At 66.4% G+C, this 15,116-nt stretch overlaps 3 protein-coding genes across 3 annotated transcripts in view; 2 read left to right on the top strand and 1 right to left on the bottom strand.

Annotated features, from left to right (window-relative positions):
- Window positions 1–794: 794 nt before the first annotated feature.
- On the bottom strand, window positions 795–3,764 carry EMIHUDRAFT_111175 (hypothetical protein; the record flags this gene model as incomplete). The annotated part of the gene is made up of 6 exons (XM_005787010.1): window positions 795–979; window positions 1,139–2,036; window positions 2,135–2,292; window positions 2,428–2,628; window positions 2,699–3,053; window positions 3,126–3,764. 6 exons carry the CDS (start codon window positions 3,762–3,764, stop codon window positions 795–797), a joined length of 2,436 nt encoding a protein of 811 aa, XP_005787067.1.
- A 6,034-nt stretch (window positions 3,765–9,798) lies between these two features.
- On the top strand, window positions 9,799–10,755 carry EMIHUDRAFT_363377 (SECIS binding protein 2). Its single transcript, XM_005787009.1, has 2 exons — window positions 9,799–10,007; window positions 10,174–10,755. Exon 2 carries the CDS (start codon window positions 10,219–10,221, stop codon window positions 10,693–10,695), a length of 477 nt encoding a protein of 158 aa, XP_005787066.1. The 5' UTR covers window positions 9,799–10,007; window positions 10,174–10,218; the 3' UTR covers window positions 10,696–10,755.
- Window positions 10,756–13,810: 3,055 nt separating this feature from the next.
- EMIHUDRAFT_228381 (hypothetical protein) overlaps window positions 13,811–15,116 on the top strand; it is a gene marked incomplete at both ends in the record, with an annotated part of 3,164 nt that continues 1,858 nt past the window's right edge. Inside the window, 3 exons of the mRNA XM_005787008.1 lie at window positions 13,811–14,224; window positions 14,302–14,499; window positions 14,621–14,971. Coding sequence (XP_005787065.1) covers window positions 13,811–14,224; window positions 14,302–14,499; window positions 14,621–14,971 — 963 coding nt within the window. The remainder of the gene's footprint in view (window positions 14,225–14,301; window positions 14,500–14,620; window positions 14,972–15,116) is intronic.

Below are 15,116 nucleotides of genomic sequence, written 5' to 3'. Positions count from 1 at the left end.
GCGTCCCCTCACCTCAAAGTACTCGTGCGTCTGCGACAGCCGCCGGCTGTCGACGCCAGCGGCACGTGGCGAGCCGATCTCTGCCGAGCGGCCCAGCTCAAACATGCGGTGCGCCTGAACTCTGAGGGTTGGCGGGGTGCTCGGCCAGTCGTCGTCGTCCCGCAATTTCTTCATGCGTCGTGTGCGTTGCGGTGCGGGGCAGGCGGTGCCCGCCACGATGAGAGAAACGGTCGTTGAACGCACGAGTGGCAGCGGGGGAGCGTCCCCCGCGTCCCCACGTCTGGACGACAGGAGCCCCACGGCATTAAAAGTGCAAGGCCCAGTGCGCGGGGTGGGTGGGACGTGGGTGCTGAGCGATGTGTGCGTGTGCCGTGTGTGTGTGTGTGTGTGTGTGTGTGTGTGTGTGTGTGTGTGTGTGTGTGTGTGTGTGTTGTGTAAGGTAAGGTACAAGGTAAGGTAAACTTCTCCACACACACGTCTCACGTGGTGGTGGGGCAAGGGTGTGTGTGTGTGTGTGAGTGTGTGTATGTGTGTGTGGTGGGTGGGTGTGAAAGTACACTGCGCACTGGACACACACTTTTGTCACTTCCGGCTACACACCTCAATCGGTCGCTTTCCTCTCCCTTGGCTCTCTGCGACCGGCACGGCAGACAGCAACTCCACAGACACCACACCCGGCCCTTGCAGGACACTGGCAATAACTCTCAGAACTGTACACGCAAGTGTACGATGCATATAGAAGGAAGGCGGCGGGGTCTGGCCCTGGAGGGCTCGCCCCCCTGCCGACTGCGCGCTCAGTTGCGCTCGGCCGGCTGCCGCTTCGGCCGCGAGAGGGCGGCGTTGACTGGGAAACGGTTGTGCGGCAACAAGTCGAAGTGGGTCCCAAAATTGGAGATGAGGGGGAGGTCCTCGGTACGTGGCAAGTGCTCCTTGCCAAGAGTCACCCACGCCACCAAGTCCGTCTGCACGATGCCCTCGCCTACGGGTGCGGTTCCGAGAAAGTTCCGAGAGGAGGCTCCGGGGAGGCCCGTTCTGCACGATGCCCTCGCCGTCGAGGAAAGAGTCGAGGGATGTGACGGGCTCGCCTATATGGGACAACAGGTCTCGACATGTCGAGGGCGTGTCCCGGACATGACACGAGTCGAGAGAGTGGCGAGCTCGCCGGGCCCAAACAAGTCGTACACGCTCGACGGGCGCGGCTCCTCCTCCTTGCGGCGCGCGATCGCGAGCGGGTACTTTGAGAAGGCGGTCGCCTTGACGAACGGGTGCTCGGCGGGCAGCGTCTGCAGCACCGTCGGGCCGAGCGAGATGGAGTAGCCAGGCTTGCCGCTAGGCGCGGTGGCGGCGGCGGCGTGCGCGTTGTCGACGACCGCCCACACGGTCGGCTTGGCGGCGGACGGCGCGAAGGTTGAGGTGTTGACGCCCTCGACCGACGGGTACTCGCGCACCACGTACTTGGTCGCCCAGCGGTGCGGGTTGGGCACGCCACTGTCTTGCTTGACACCAGAAGTGATTGTGGTGAGCTCAAAAGACTCGCCCGCGGGCGACGCGTCAAGGTCCACCTTGAAGCAGCCAAAGTGGCTGTGCAGCGGCGCGGCCAGGTTGGAACGCACCACCTCGCCCAGCGGCCGCTCGAACGGCGTCGTGTCGGGCGAGAACCAACGTGTCTCCATGTAGCCGGCAAACTCGAAGCCGACGCGGACCCCGCCGGCGGGGCCGAAGCTGAACTGCGTGACGTAGTCGTAGTTGCCAACGGCGGTGACGGCGCGCACCACCAGCTGCGAGGCGGGCACGCCGTCGACTCGCTTGTCGAAGAGCTGAAGGTGGCGCCAGTGCGACCCGTCGAGCGGCTGCTCAAAGACGCAAAACGCCTTGTACGGCTTCGCCTGCGAGACGTTTGCGTTGATCGCGCCGACGCCGCCGGGCAAGTTCCAGAGGGTGCCGTCGAGGAAGGCGGCGCCGACGGGGCAGTCGAGGCCGGGCTTGAGGTCGCCGCCCAGCTGGCTCATCGAGTAGGCCGAGTCGAGGTAGAAGACCTGAGGCAAGGGACAGGGACCGGCACCGGCACCGAACCGGTAAGCTTCGCCACACACTCGAGGTGGTGGGGCGAGGGCGGTGGGTCGGGGGCGCGGACCTGGTCGTTTGCGGTGCCAGAGTACAGCGCGGCCGCCTCAGCGAGCGAGAGCTCGTACGCGACGCGCTCGCCGCGGAAGCGGAGGTCCATCGCGGCGAGGCCCGTGGAGGGTCGCATCGTGGCGAAGAAGGACCACTCGCCCCACTCGATCAGCCGCCCTATGGGAAGGCTCCTGGAAGGCTCACGGAAGGCTCGCAGAAGGACCGCCCGCCCCCGCATGAGGAGGAGGCCGTTGCCGCCCTTGACGCCGCGCAGCGCGAAGCGAGGCTCCTCGAAGAGGGGGCCGCTCGGACTCTCTGGCACTAGAAACTTGTAGTCTTCCGACTCCTCCGAGGAGGGCACGTCCCAGCCGCCCGCGAGCCCGTCCGAGGCGGGCGGCTTGTACGAGCAGCGCTGCGCCTTCCCAGCAGCGATCGCGTCGAGCAGCGAGGCCGGCGTTGGGTACGGGCCTTGGCCGCAATAGAAAAAGTCGTAGAAGCTCGGCTCGTTCGCGCCTGATGCCCCGAGATCAGCTGAGATCAGCCGAGACGGCCCGAGATTGCATCTCGCGCGGTACATGCTCACCGACGGTCGCGGAGCGCAGCGTGAAGGGCAGCCCGTGCAGCCACATCGCCTGCGTATTCTCCGGCTCGCGGATCCAGAAGAACTGCAGCTTGTACACGCGCGCCGCCGCGGTGGCGGAGATGTCGTTGAAGGAGAATGGGAGGACGGAGCCGTCCGCCCCGCCAGAGTAGGCGTCCGCAGAGAGGCCGAAGGTGGCGAGTCCAAAGACGCGCCCGAAACTTTCGACCAACAGCTTCTCGAGCGGCGCCAGCACGGCGCCGATGCCGACGAAACAAGAGTTGTCCGACATGTCGACCGGTCGCTTTTCGAACGAGACCGCGCCGGGCTCGAGAAGGGGAACGAGCGGCGAGCCAGCCTAGAGGAGCGCGGCGGGAGCCTCAAGTCGGAGCTCGAGGAAACTTCCGGGAGCGATGACGGCCGCCTCGACTGTCGCTTCGTCGCAGTCTCCGGCGTCGCAGCCGTGGATCGGGCCGACCCTGTACTCCATCACGTCGGGCGAGGCGAGCGACCTGTTCACGCCCACACGCCCGTGAAGAGACGCCGTCCTCTGTCCCGCGAAGGCCGAGAGAGCGAGGCGGCGCCCGCGCGCGATGGTGACGCGCGCAAATCGCTTCGGCGGCGTGTCGGTCTCGCCGTTCACGTACGCGAGCGCGTCCGCCTTGGGCGGCTGGACCAGCTCGACGGCCGACGTGCCCGTGATGTAGTCTCCCTTGAGCGGCTTGCCGCCAAAGTACGAAGCCGACGTGCCCGGCCGCGATGCGATGACATATGCAGCCACCGCGCGAACCTCGCTTGCGGAGAGGTCGTCAAAGATCCAGTGCCGCGGCAGCGGGCCCGCGGCCCACTTCTCCTCGGCCGGCGCGAACTTCTCATCGGCCGGCTCGACGGCGCGCGCAGGGACCTGGCGCCGGAAGGCGGCAGCGACGCCTCCGGCGGCGATGATGCCCACGGCGAGGATCATTGCGCTGAGGGGCCGGCGCGACGGTGCCGCAACCGAAAAGCTCGAGTCCATCTCGGAGGAGAGGAGTGTGGCCGTGTCCCTCTCGCTCAGGCCTCGTTCCGCCATCGCTTGGGGGTACAGCGGCCGGTCAGATCCCTTCTCTGGATTCGAGCTGTTTGGGGGGAAGGGTAGGGATTGTGCCGATCGTAACATCAGCCGTCGGTCGTTGTGGTATGTGGTTTCGGGCCATGAGCGCGACGGCGACCTTCTTGAGCGCCGAAAGCTTGCTCACGTCTTGCCCATCTCCGCGCAAAGCAGCAAGCGGCGGTGCGCGGCCTTCCATCATGCGGACAACGCGTGAGGCGCCAGCGCCACGTCGAGCTCCTCAATGCGCGATGCGAGGGTGCCGTTGCACGAGCTGCGCACGAGCTGGAGCTTGTCGGCCGCCGAGACAATGCGGCAGCAACCATCGGCCTCCAACTGGTGGAGATGATCGAACGACCCCGGCATAAACTCCGACGCCGATGAGCGATGTGCTCGGTTGGTGGGCTCGGCCGCGACGGACTTCAACAGTAACGTAATTCACAGTTCGGCCCACACGCAACTCACACCGGCACCCCCTACCCCCCTACCCTCCGTCGGGCCTCGCCGCTGACCCCTTACCCCCTACCCCCCTACTCCAAACCCGGCACCCCACCCCTATACCCTTCCCCCCAAACAGCTCGAATCCTGCTTGACTGTTTTCTGACGGCCGACCGTCAGTGCACGGAGTTGCCCCTTCTCCGACTGCCCCGGCTAGTTCCCGAGGTCGTCGGGTGTGACCCCTGCGTCCCCCGAGACCTAGGCACCTAGCGCGGGTGGGTTGGAGGGGGCTCGCTGAAAGGAAAGGCGGTGTAAGAAGCCGATCCCCGTAGTCCGCCCCGTCCGTCCCTCCCCATCGGGCCGCATAAGATAAGCGGCCACGCCTCGCAGATTCGTATCTTGGGGACTCGATGGTTCTTGGTTGAGCGAGCGCATTGTGCCATTTGTAGTCGACTCTGGGAGGCGGGTTCGCCAGCGGGTGGCAGAGACTTACGTTGCGTCGACGTTGGGTTTGTACGTACCATCTTCGTACACGCGTTTCTAAAAGAGATAACCACATGCGCCTGAGGCCTGTTGCGTGGAAAACTCTCACATGCGCAACGACCGGAGGGCGCGCATGCTGCAGACGCATCTTTTCCCTGGCTCGTCCCACTTTTCCCCGAGTAGAGCGACGCACCGACACACACAGACCCACATTCTACGATGAATCGGGTGCGAACGTGTCAATTTAGCATTCTGGCCACCAGCGCTCTGCCCCCTACGCAGCTGCCGGCGGCCGGAGGGTCGAGACTGCCGAGTGCGGCGCATGGCCTGCCGACTCATTAGCCTACGCTATCCGGCGCGGCCGGACACCTGGTAAAGTGCAGCTCTCTCGCACGGTGGTGGTGGTTCATGCGATCAAGCCACCGTATGCCTCGCCGTGCTTGTTGACAGGGATCGCGTTTCCCCTCATTGCTTACAGTGCTAGCCTTCTGAAGTTCAATTAAGCAACTTGTAACTCGCTGGCCTGGACCCCGTTGACTCGAACAGCAGTTCTGTGGAGTCGCAAGAGCATCTGCACTGCGGAGGATCGTTCGATCCATAGCGCCCGAACGCTGGCATCCGTGAAGGCAGCTTTACATTTGGAGTTGTTTGAATTGCCTTTGGAGCCGTGCTTTCGCCCTTTAACCTTGCCCAGGCCAAAAGTGGCGGTGTATGCGAATCTCTTCCTCATCATGGACTCAAACTGGGAGAAGTTGTTCAAAAGTCCAACCACGGCAAAAGACTGTTTCAAGTTGTCATCCGCTTGACGCTCAAGCTGCGTGATTGTCGCCAACCCCTCCGCCAGTCGGCCCGGACAATCGATACCACACAGCGCCATCATGTACTGGCGTGCGAATACCTCAGCCCACTCCATGTCCACCCTGCAGTCCGTCTTGAGCCAATGCCAATCATGGACTGACGCGAGATAGGAGAAGGGCTCTCGCCCCACCACTGTGCGAAGCACAGGAAGCGACGAGTAGAAGCTGGCCCATGTCGGCACCCCCGACTGTGCAAAGGCGCGCCACACATGCGTGTCGAGGCCGCCGCGTTTGTCTGCTGTCTTTGAAACGTTGCTGTGGACATGCTTACGGTCACGCGTCTCAGCCTTTGCCGTCGCTGAAGCGTAGCGGAGGGTGGGCGTCATTTTCATGGATGGTTCGAAGTCATGAGCGGCCTTTGTAATCGTGGTCTCAGGGAGGACGGACAGCTCGGCTCCGAGGAGCATGTGCGTCGTGAATACGATGTCGCACTTCCCAGCACTGCCTTGCCTCGCACAGCCTTGTGAGGCATGGCGCTGGTCAAGTTTGGGCGTGAGACCACAGCCGACAGCCATGCCGAGGGGCGTGACCGCTGAACACCACAATCTGCCAGCATATCCTGGGCAAACCGACATGTTCGCTGCGCTGGGATGGCAAATGCCTGGGATCGTGTGCTCTTGAAACCTCACGCGGCGCTCTTCCCCAGCGCCAGGATTTGGAACAGACCAATTGTACTTCTCGAAGTCCGCTCGCAGACGTGCAGTCACTGATCCGCCGCCACACTTGCCAATGTGCAGCACCATGAGAGGCGTTTGCGTCAGAGGTTGTCCACCCCAGCGTCGTATGCCGTCGTCCATTGCGCGAGGCTGTACCTACCTCCCACGACTCGAGTTAGGATACGGGGTTTTTACGGGGCGGGCGCGTGTCCAGTGGAAACCACTTCACAGCTATGCCTTGCTCCTTTAGGTGCTCTTAGTATGTCCTTGAACTCACCCGTCCCTGACTGCCTGAGTACACTCCCTTCCTATTGTCTTGTACTCGGCGTCCTGTGGGTGTGTTCACAGTCTTGTGTGAATTTCGGCGCCGCCGAAATTCAAGGTCCGCGGTCTCTTTTGGCCGCGGCGTTAGAGAGAGCTTTGCTACATGTTGCCTTTTGTCTTCTCTCTGGCGCTCCCGCTCTTGGCCGGCGTGTATCCGCCGACAGCGCGGCTCCATGGAAGTGAAGCCGCGATTTGACCTTCGGCGCGACGAGCCGGTTCGCCCTATCGCGCGCACGCTGACGCAGGTTTGACGCATCAGTACCCCGGCCGAAGGTGCTCTGTCGAGACCTCGAGAGAAGGCCGCCCGCAGGGCTGTGCTTTCTTTTGGCGGGCAAGCCTCTTGCGCTGGATTCGCCACCGCCGCCTCCGCCGCCACCGCTGGGCGCGGATTCTGTCCGCGGAGCCGGCCATGGGCGACAGCCAGACAGAATCCGCGCCCGAGCCGGCGCCTGTTTCGCTCAACGCGAACGCCTGCGAGTTCGTTCCCTCCTTTGGCGCGCCAGGCGCCGCCACGGCGGCCAGCTTTGGATACTGGGGCGCTCAGGCGCTGAGTGCGGCGTCGGCATGCGCCTTTGGCTACCCCGGAGTGCCTCCGTCGCCGTACGCTGGCGGCGAACCGCCCGACTTCGCCGACGCCACAGGCTGGGACTACGTGCCCCTACCTGAGCCGCTCTGCGGGCTGCCGCTCCACAAAAGGGACCTCGCGGTCTCTCAGTCGGGCGGCGCCGGCGCCGGCGGTCGCGGCATGGGACGGGAAAAGGACGGCGAGGCGGGGGCGGGAGAGGAGCAGGGCGGAGCGGCTGGCGAGGCGATGTTTGAGGCGGTCGGCGCATTCTGCGGGGCGAGGTCCGGGTGGGTCTTCAAGCAGGGCGAGCAAGGGCTTGGCTACTACCGTGAGCCTGCCAAGGCCAAGCCGAGCCGCGCTGCAGGCACCGCTGCGACAGGTACACTGACCGGAGTGTTTCAACCTAAAGGCGCGGACCAAGCGCTCGCGCGCTCGCGACAAGGCGGGGGCGGCATGCCGGGACGGCACGCGAGCTGATGCAGCCTGTTGGTGTGGAGCCGATGCGCCAAGCCCCTAGTCCGCCCTGAGGCGCCATTTGTGCAAGCTCAGGCGGCCGTCGCGGATCTCCCCGCCGCCGGTGCTTCGCAGAGTAGCGCGGCGGGCAGCGCACGTGAGGCGGCGTCATCCGGCGGCGGCAGGGGGGGCGGTAAGAAGGAGCGGCGAGGACAGGCAGCCGCGGCAGCGGCGCAAGAGGCGGGCGCTGCGCCCACCGCTCCAGCTAGGAGTGCCCAGGCGCTTCAACGCCACCTGGAATTGCACCCGACACGTTGCATCGCACCGCCCGGCATTCGTCCCTGAACCCCCCCCCCCCCCCCCCGTCACGCGCGCAGGCCGGCCCCCGGAAGTCGTCTTCGCGCTCGGCGGCTGCGGTGGCGACCCCTCCGCCAGCCGCCGCGCCGCCGCGTCCTTCGTGGGCTGAGCTGGCGCGGCGGCCGCGCGACGCGGCGGCGGCCGCGCCGCAGGCCGGCCGTTTACAAGTTCACCGGCTGGATCCGGAGGCGGCCGCGGGGATGAGGGCGGTGTGAACCCCCCCCCCCCCACACACACACACACACCACCACCACCACCCACTCACACACACTCAACAATGCTGCCTCGTCTCAGCTCAGGGCGCCCCTCGGCCTGCAGGAGACCGAGCGCAGGCCCGCTTCGGAGGCAGGAGGCTCCGGATCGGGAGGCGCGGTGGCAGCGCCGCCGGCGCTTGTGCCGAAACGACAGGCGGAGAGCCGGCATCCGGCCCCTGCGGCCGCGGCAGTGAGCGGGCAAGAGTCTGGGGGGGCGGAGAAGTCGTGGGCGGCCTTGGTCAAGCCTCGCTGGGGCGGCGCTTCCCAGCCCGCCACCGCGAGCGAGTCGTTCCCGCGGCTGGGAGCTGCGGACGACGCAGGGGGCAGGCGGAAAATTTACATTCGCAATGCGGGCGGAGCGGCCGGCGGCGCCGGTGCCACGGCCGGCGGTGCCAGAGACGGCGGTGCAGCCGCGAGCGCGGCGGCGCCACCGGGCGGCGCGTTTCCCGCGCTTGGCGCTGGTCTTGTCTGCTGCCCGCCGGCCGCGCGCCCGTTTGTGCTGCTCCGTGAAGCCGGGTCGTTTGCCTGCCAGGTGCGCCGCGCGCAGCAGCGGTGCCGACGCCGCCTTCCTGCTGGACGCGCGGCGGCGCAAGCGTGGCGGGCGCGGCGGCGGGAAGCGCGGCCGGTGCGGCGGCGGCCGCGTCTCCGGCGTCTCCGGTGGCGGCGGCAGCCGTGGCGACGGCGAGTGGCGGGGGCGGGGAGGGCGAGTTTCTGCCAGTGGCGCGAGGGAGCAAGTCCGCGCGCAAGGGCGGCGAGGCGGCGGTGGCGCGTGTAGAGTCCAAGCCCACCCCTTCCGGCGGCGCGTACGCTCGTTGCGGCGACACGCCCCTGGCGAGCCCCAAGACCGCGCCTCTGCGTTTAGGATTGCACAAGCTCTCGCCGGAGACCGTGGCAGCGATGAAGGCGGGCGCTGAGCGCGCCGCCGCGCGCGGCCTGCCAATGGCGAACCCACCCGGGTCCAAGCCCAAGCCGCAGAAGAACGTCTCGCTCTTCGACTTTTTGGACCTCGCCAAGCCTGGCGGCGGCGTTGCCACAGCAGCCAAATTGAAGGGCCCCGGCTCGGCAAAGTCGGCCAAGACGCCGGCGCTTGCCGCATCCGGCCGGGCGAAGAGCGCCCCGCGGCAGCGGCCGGGTGAAGGACTGACGTCAGGCTTGGGGCGGACGCAGAAGCGCGGCAAGGAGAAGGAAGGCCCCAAAAAGGTGCGGCTGTCGCAGATGAAGAAGCGCATCTTGCTCGAGCTCCTCGCGCGCAGCGAGGCTGCCGCCCCCGGCGGCGGCGATGGGGGGAGCGGTGGGGCGGGCGTGGTGCTGCCGGCCTACGCGGAGCTGGAGGAGTACGCGGAAGATCGGCTGCGGAGGGAGGAGGAGGGGGCGGGCGCACTGGTGGCGAGCGCCGCCGCATCTCCGCTTGGCTCTCACGGAGACAAGGGCGGCGCAAGCGTCGAGGGGACGCGACATGGTGGAGGGAGGGCGGCGGCGAGGGCGGCGGCGGCGGCGGCGGCGGCGGCGGCGGCGGCGGCGAGGGTAGCGGTGGCGAGGGCAGTGACGACGAGCGTGGCGGCGGCGGCGGCGGCGGTGGCGAGGGCAAGCCGAAGCGCGAGCTGAAGCGCCCCGCCGAGGCGGTGGCCAACCCGAGGTTGGTGCGTGAGTACTGCGAGCAGCTGGTGGTGCCCGCTGTCAACGAGGCTGCGTGCGCGCTGCTGGCCGAGGTGCAGCGCTTCCAGGAGCGGCTGTACCTTCGAGACCCGCTCAAGGCTTCGCAGAAGAAGCGCTTCGTGTGCGGCCTCCGCGAGGTGGCGCGCGCGCTCAAGTCGAACAAGGCCAAGGTGCTCATCGTGGTACACAACCCTAGAAGCTGAATACACGTACTCTTGTATTCCGACTGGCGCTCCAGAGGGCACGTGCTCCGCTGTATTCGACCGTATTCAGCAGCATGCGCTGTAGTCGTACCCCTCGTCTTCACACGGTGCTACGACACTGAGGTTTGCGTGTTCACCAGCGTAGGCGCACAACATCGAGCGCATCACGGCGGAGGCGGGCCTCGACGACATGGTCTCGCAGCTGATCACCCTCTGCGCCAAGAAGCAGGTGTGGGTCTACGACGAAGCCGCCAAGGCATCGACGCTGCAGCACGAGGACCGCGACAAGGAGGTGCTGCTCGTCTTTGCCATGACACGCAAGGCGCTCTCTCGCGCGCTCAAGCGCTCTGCCAAGACGTCCGTGGTCGCGGTGCTCAACCACGACGGCGCGTCTGAGCAGTACGCGCGGCTCGAGGCGCTCACGCGGGGCGCCAGGCTCGCCTACCGTCAGCTCACCAGTGCGGGTGCGTCCGACTCGGGCGGCGACGGCACGCTTCCGGCGCCCGCTGACGAGCGCTTCCTCGTCAACTATGTCACGCAAGGGCGGCAGGCGGCGGTGGACCCGCTGCTCATGCGGCCGTCCCTGTGCCGCGTGGACGACGAGGAGGCCTCGCCATGCGACTTGGGCCGCTGGCTGGGCAGTCTGGGCAGTCTGGCTGAGAGCTGACAGGCCAGCGATGACCGGCACAAGCATGAATCACTTTTTTCAAATTGTGCCTGTGACATCCTCATTCGCTCGCCCGCGGCGCGAACAGCTGTGTGACAGAGACACAGATCACAGTGGTTGTAGACTTAGAGAGCACGTCCACACTTGAATCAGAACACACACACACACGACACGGACGCGCAGAGTCCCCAGAGGAGCCGCGGGGCGCCCTGACCCCTGTGCCCCGACGGATACAACACCGAGAGACGCGGGGGGTAGACGCTTTCCTTTTCGCTTTTGCCGTCTTCACACGGCACACGTCGTGTATAAAGTGTAATAAATAAATAAAAAGAGAAAGCGAAAGGCCAACGAGGCTCGAGGGGTGCGGGTGAAAATCGCGCGACCGCCTTTTGTTGAGCACTTGAGCACTGGTGAGTAGATAGGGTCGATTCCGCATGGTACGACCCCTCGATCGTCTCGCCCTCCCTCGCTGGTGTGTTCCTTTGGGGGGGTCATAACAAACACGGTTCAGGATCGAGGTGCACGCTGCTGGAAGCAGTGTCGTCCCCCCCTCCCCCCTCTCCGTCGTCTCACGGGGAGACGTCGGCGGCGGTGGCGGTGTGACCGATCGAGCTACAAGAGGAACTCGTTCAGCATGATCAGGGTGGGTCGAGCAGTTCCTCACTTCCTCAATGGGTGAGCTTCAGACCTCAAGGCCCTATGACCCATCACCTACGACCGTCGTGGAGTCGAACCACCGATCTCGGGATGGAAGCTTCCTGCTTCCATCTGAGAGGAGCCATCTGGAAAAAATAGATATAATTATCTTTTTGCCCCCCTCCGAGACTGGAGACAGTCACACCCCAGTATCAGACCAGGGGGAGTGCCCCCCGCCCCCGCTTGCCCTGCCTGCGCAGGATACAGTTCGCCTCCGCCACGCACGAGCGGCTCATCGCCGCGTCGGACGAGCGGTGCGACGCGGTGGGGCGATACGGCTACCTGTCGCTCGTCAGCGAGGCGGGCAACGCGTTGGCCAGCGCCGACGCCGACGGCGAGGCGGGCGCGGCGGCGGCGGAGTCGTCGCAGACGGTGCAGCTGAGCAGGACCATCACCGCGAGCATAATGCACGTCGCGCGGCGAAACTCGCGGGGCGGGTGACCGGGAGGTACGGTGGACGGAGAGTGTGTGCGGGTTGTGGCCGCGCGTTAAGGTTTATTTGTAGCCATCTATACCCAACGACCAACGTGCTCTGCACTGATCAGTGGCACTCTGTGCCCCGCCGTGTGTTCGGTGTTTGCGCTCACAAAGACGGGGCATGTCGGCCTACTGTTTCGCCGATACGTGTGTGGCAAATCCGCGCGGCATGCCTCTCGTTGGTTTTGGTACCTGGGTCCCTCTCGTGTCTGTTTACAAAACTCGCACGCGCACGCAAAACGGCACGCCCTTTCACGCCCAGCCCTCGATCTTCTTGGGCAGCAGCTGGCTCGACTCGTCCTCGCCGTGGCCCAGACTGCCATCCTCACCAAAGCCCCAGCTCCAGACGGCTCCGTCGGCGGTAAGGGCGAGGCTGGACATGCCTCCAGCCGACGCAGCGACGACGCGCTGGCCAGCAAAGGCCTCGACCTTCTTGGGCAGCAGCTGGTTCTGCTCGTCGCCGTGGCCCAACTGGCCCCAAGCTCCAGAGCCCCAGCTCCAGACGGCGCCGTCGGCGGTGAGGGCGAGGCTGTACGTAGCACCAGCCGACGCAGCGACGACGCGCTGGCCAGCAAAGGCCTCGACCTTCGTGGGCAGCAGTTGCTTCTGCTCGTCCCCGAGGCCCAGCTGGCCATAGTATCCACCGCCCCAGCTCCAGAGGGCGCCGTTGGCGGTGATGGCGAGGCTGTGCATCCACCCAGCCGACACAGCGACGACGCGCTGGTCAGCCAAGGCCTCGATCTTCTTCGGCAGCAGCTGATTCTGCTCGTCGCCGTGGCCCAGCCTGCCATCGACTCCCCTGCCCCAGCTCCAAACGGCGCCGTCGGCGGCGAGGGTGAGGCTGTGGCAAGCTCCTGCCGCCGCGCTCACGACGCGCTCGCCACCCAGTGTCGAAGAAGGGAGGAGGGTCGGCATGTTGAGCTGCGTCACGCCCTCGCCGCGCCCGAGTAGCCCTGGAACAGAGCCCGAGTAGTCCGAGCCCCAGCTCCAGACAGCTCCGTCGGCGGTGAGGGCGAGGCTGTGGCCGCGTCCAGCCGACACAGCGACGACGCGCTGGCCAGCAAAGGCCTCGATCTTCTCTGGTTGCCACTGGTCCTGCTCGTCGCCGTGGCCCAACCGGCCTGAGCTTCCCCAGCCCCAGCTCCACACAGCTCCGTCGGCGGTGAGGGCTAGGCTGTGACCCTCGCCAACAGACACGCTCACGGCGCGCTCGCCGCCCAGCGCCGACGGGAGGCGGGTCGGCGTGTTGAGCCGCGTCACGCCCTCGCCGTGACCGAGTCGCCCTTGGTAGTCGTGTGGCGCCGAGCCGCACGACGAGAGCCGCCCCTCGCCGTCGATGAAGAGGCTGTGGGAGGAGCCTGCCGCCGCCCTCGCCGGCGGGTTGGACTCGCACAGCAGCGCAGCGAAGCACAGCCACCGCACGGCGCAGCCCTCGCCCTCTGGCTGCGCCGGCAGCTCGAAGCCGCGCTCTTGCGCCCACAAGCGGATGGCCTCCAAAGCGAGCGAGGCGTGGAAGAGCAGCGAGACGGCCGCGACGCGAGCGATGTCGGCGGGGCGTTCGAAGCTGGAGAGGACGCGCGCGAGGAGGTCCGTGGGGAGGTCGAGGAGGCGGGTGGGCGGCGGCGTGTCTGGCGAGGGCGCGGCGGTGGAGGCGGCGGCGAGGTGGTGCGAGCGGCGCGAGCGGCGCGGCGGTTTGGACATCGCGAGGGAAAGAAATCGAAAAGAACCTGTGGCGCAGAGGCCTGGCCCCACGATCACCACGCGGGGGGGCATTCTTTTCTGAAAGCGGGGCTGGTTGTCGCTGCGTCCGCTCCGAGCATCGGTGAGTTTTGCCGCCTCCGCCGCCGGCTCCCAGCGGCCAGCCCCCGCCCGCGCGCCCGCCCCCTCGGGCTTTCGGTTCGCCGTTATCGCCCCCGCGGCCGCAGGTCCGGCGAGCGCGCTCATGTCGCGAGCCAGCGGCCTGTCGCGCATCCGCATCCTGTGGCCGGACCGAAGTGTCGCGGCCTACATCAACCCGTGCAAGCTGAGCACGCACTCGAAGCTCGCCCTCAAGGTCGCCGAGGTTTTCGGGAAGGACGACATCATTCTCGACGAGAACGGCTGCAGCGAGGACCTGAAGCGCAAGATCGACGAGGCGTCTCAATTGCGCCACCGGCTTCATCCACCCCGCGAATCCAAACACAGCGCTGCCCGCGCGTGCTCCCTGATGCAGGTGGTCGGGGTGCCGGGCGGCCTCGACAAGCTCAAGGGCCCCGACGGCGACGCCTTCAAGGCCCAGATCGTCTACGCCGCGACGCTTGCACGCACAAAAGCGACGTGCGCGAAGAGCGGCGCCTTCAAGGAGTTTGTGTCGGCGGTAGCGCCGACCCCCCGCCTCTCCGCGCCCTCTCCCAGACCCACGCACCCCCATCATACGCCACCCCCCTTCCCCAGACGCTGAACAAGCTCTACAGCGATGCCAGCGAGGCGCTGGCGGGAGCCAAGGACTTTGTGACGTGCGACGACATCAAAGTCCCGGTGGCGCGGCTCGCCGCGCTGCAGCAGCGCACAGAGGAGCAGCTCCGGCGCCTAGACGGGGGAGTTGCCGCGCTCGAGGACGGCGCTAAGAAAATAAAGGAGCGGAGGGATCTCGTTGGGGATAGGCATGAGCAGGAAGAGGCTTTCCATGAAGGTCAATGGAAGTGACATGGTGCCCCCCCCCCCTCCCCGCCCGCCTCACCGTGCCCACTCTCACCATATTGCATTTGAGCAGGCGCTGACAGCCTCTGCCCGCTCCACAAAGCACACGGCGGACGCGGCCGCCGCGATCAAGGAGGCGCTCGACAGCACGAAGTCGCAGCTGGAGGATTCCATCAAGCGCGGCGCCGAGCAGAAGGCCCTGCTGGCCGAGCTCAAGAAGCAGCAGGCCGACTACGAGGCGCGCGAGGTTGCGCGCGCGCACGAGCAGACGGTGGCCGACGCCGAGCGCGACATGATGCTCGCGAAGCTCGCGGAGCACGAGCAGCTCCTGGTCGACCACAGCAGCGCGCTCGCCGACATCACGAGCATGAAGACGCACGACACGCTGCAGGCGCTGAAGGTGCGGCTCTGCCTGCTACCCTATGTGCGCCCCCCCCCCCCCCGGAAAAAAAGAGATTTGGATTCTGCATGAGCCCGGTGAGGAGCGGTCTTCTTGTGAGCCCACCAAAATTCTTTCACTCCGCATCCGTGTCGGGCATGTGCGCTTTGGCGTGGAAAATTCTTTGCCG

Source organism: Emiliania huxleyi, assembly GCF_000372725.1.
Source record: "Emiliania huxleyi CCMP1516 chromosome Unknown EMIHUscaffold_147, whole genome shotgun sequence".
In the NCBI taxonomy this organism is placed as follows: Eukaryota; Haptophyta; order Isochrysidales; family Noelaerhabdaceae; genus Emiliania; species Emiliania huxleyi.
The sequence above is the reverse complement of the archived record's forward strand: the minus strand, read 5'-3'. Positions and strand labels throughout refer to the sequence as shown.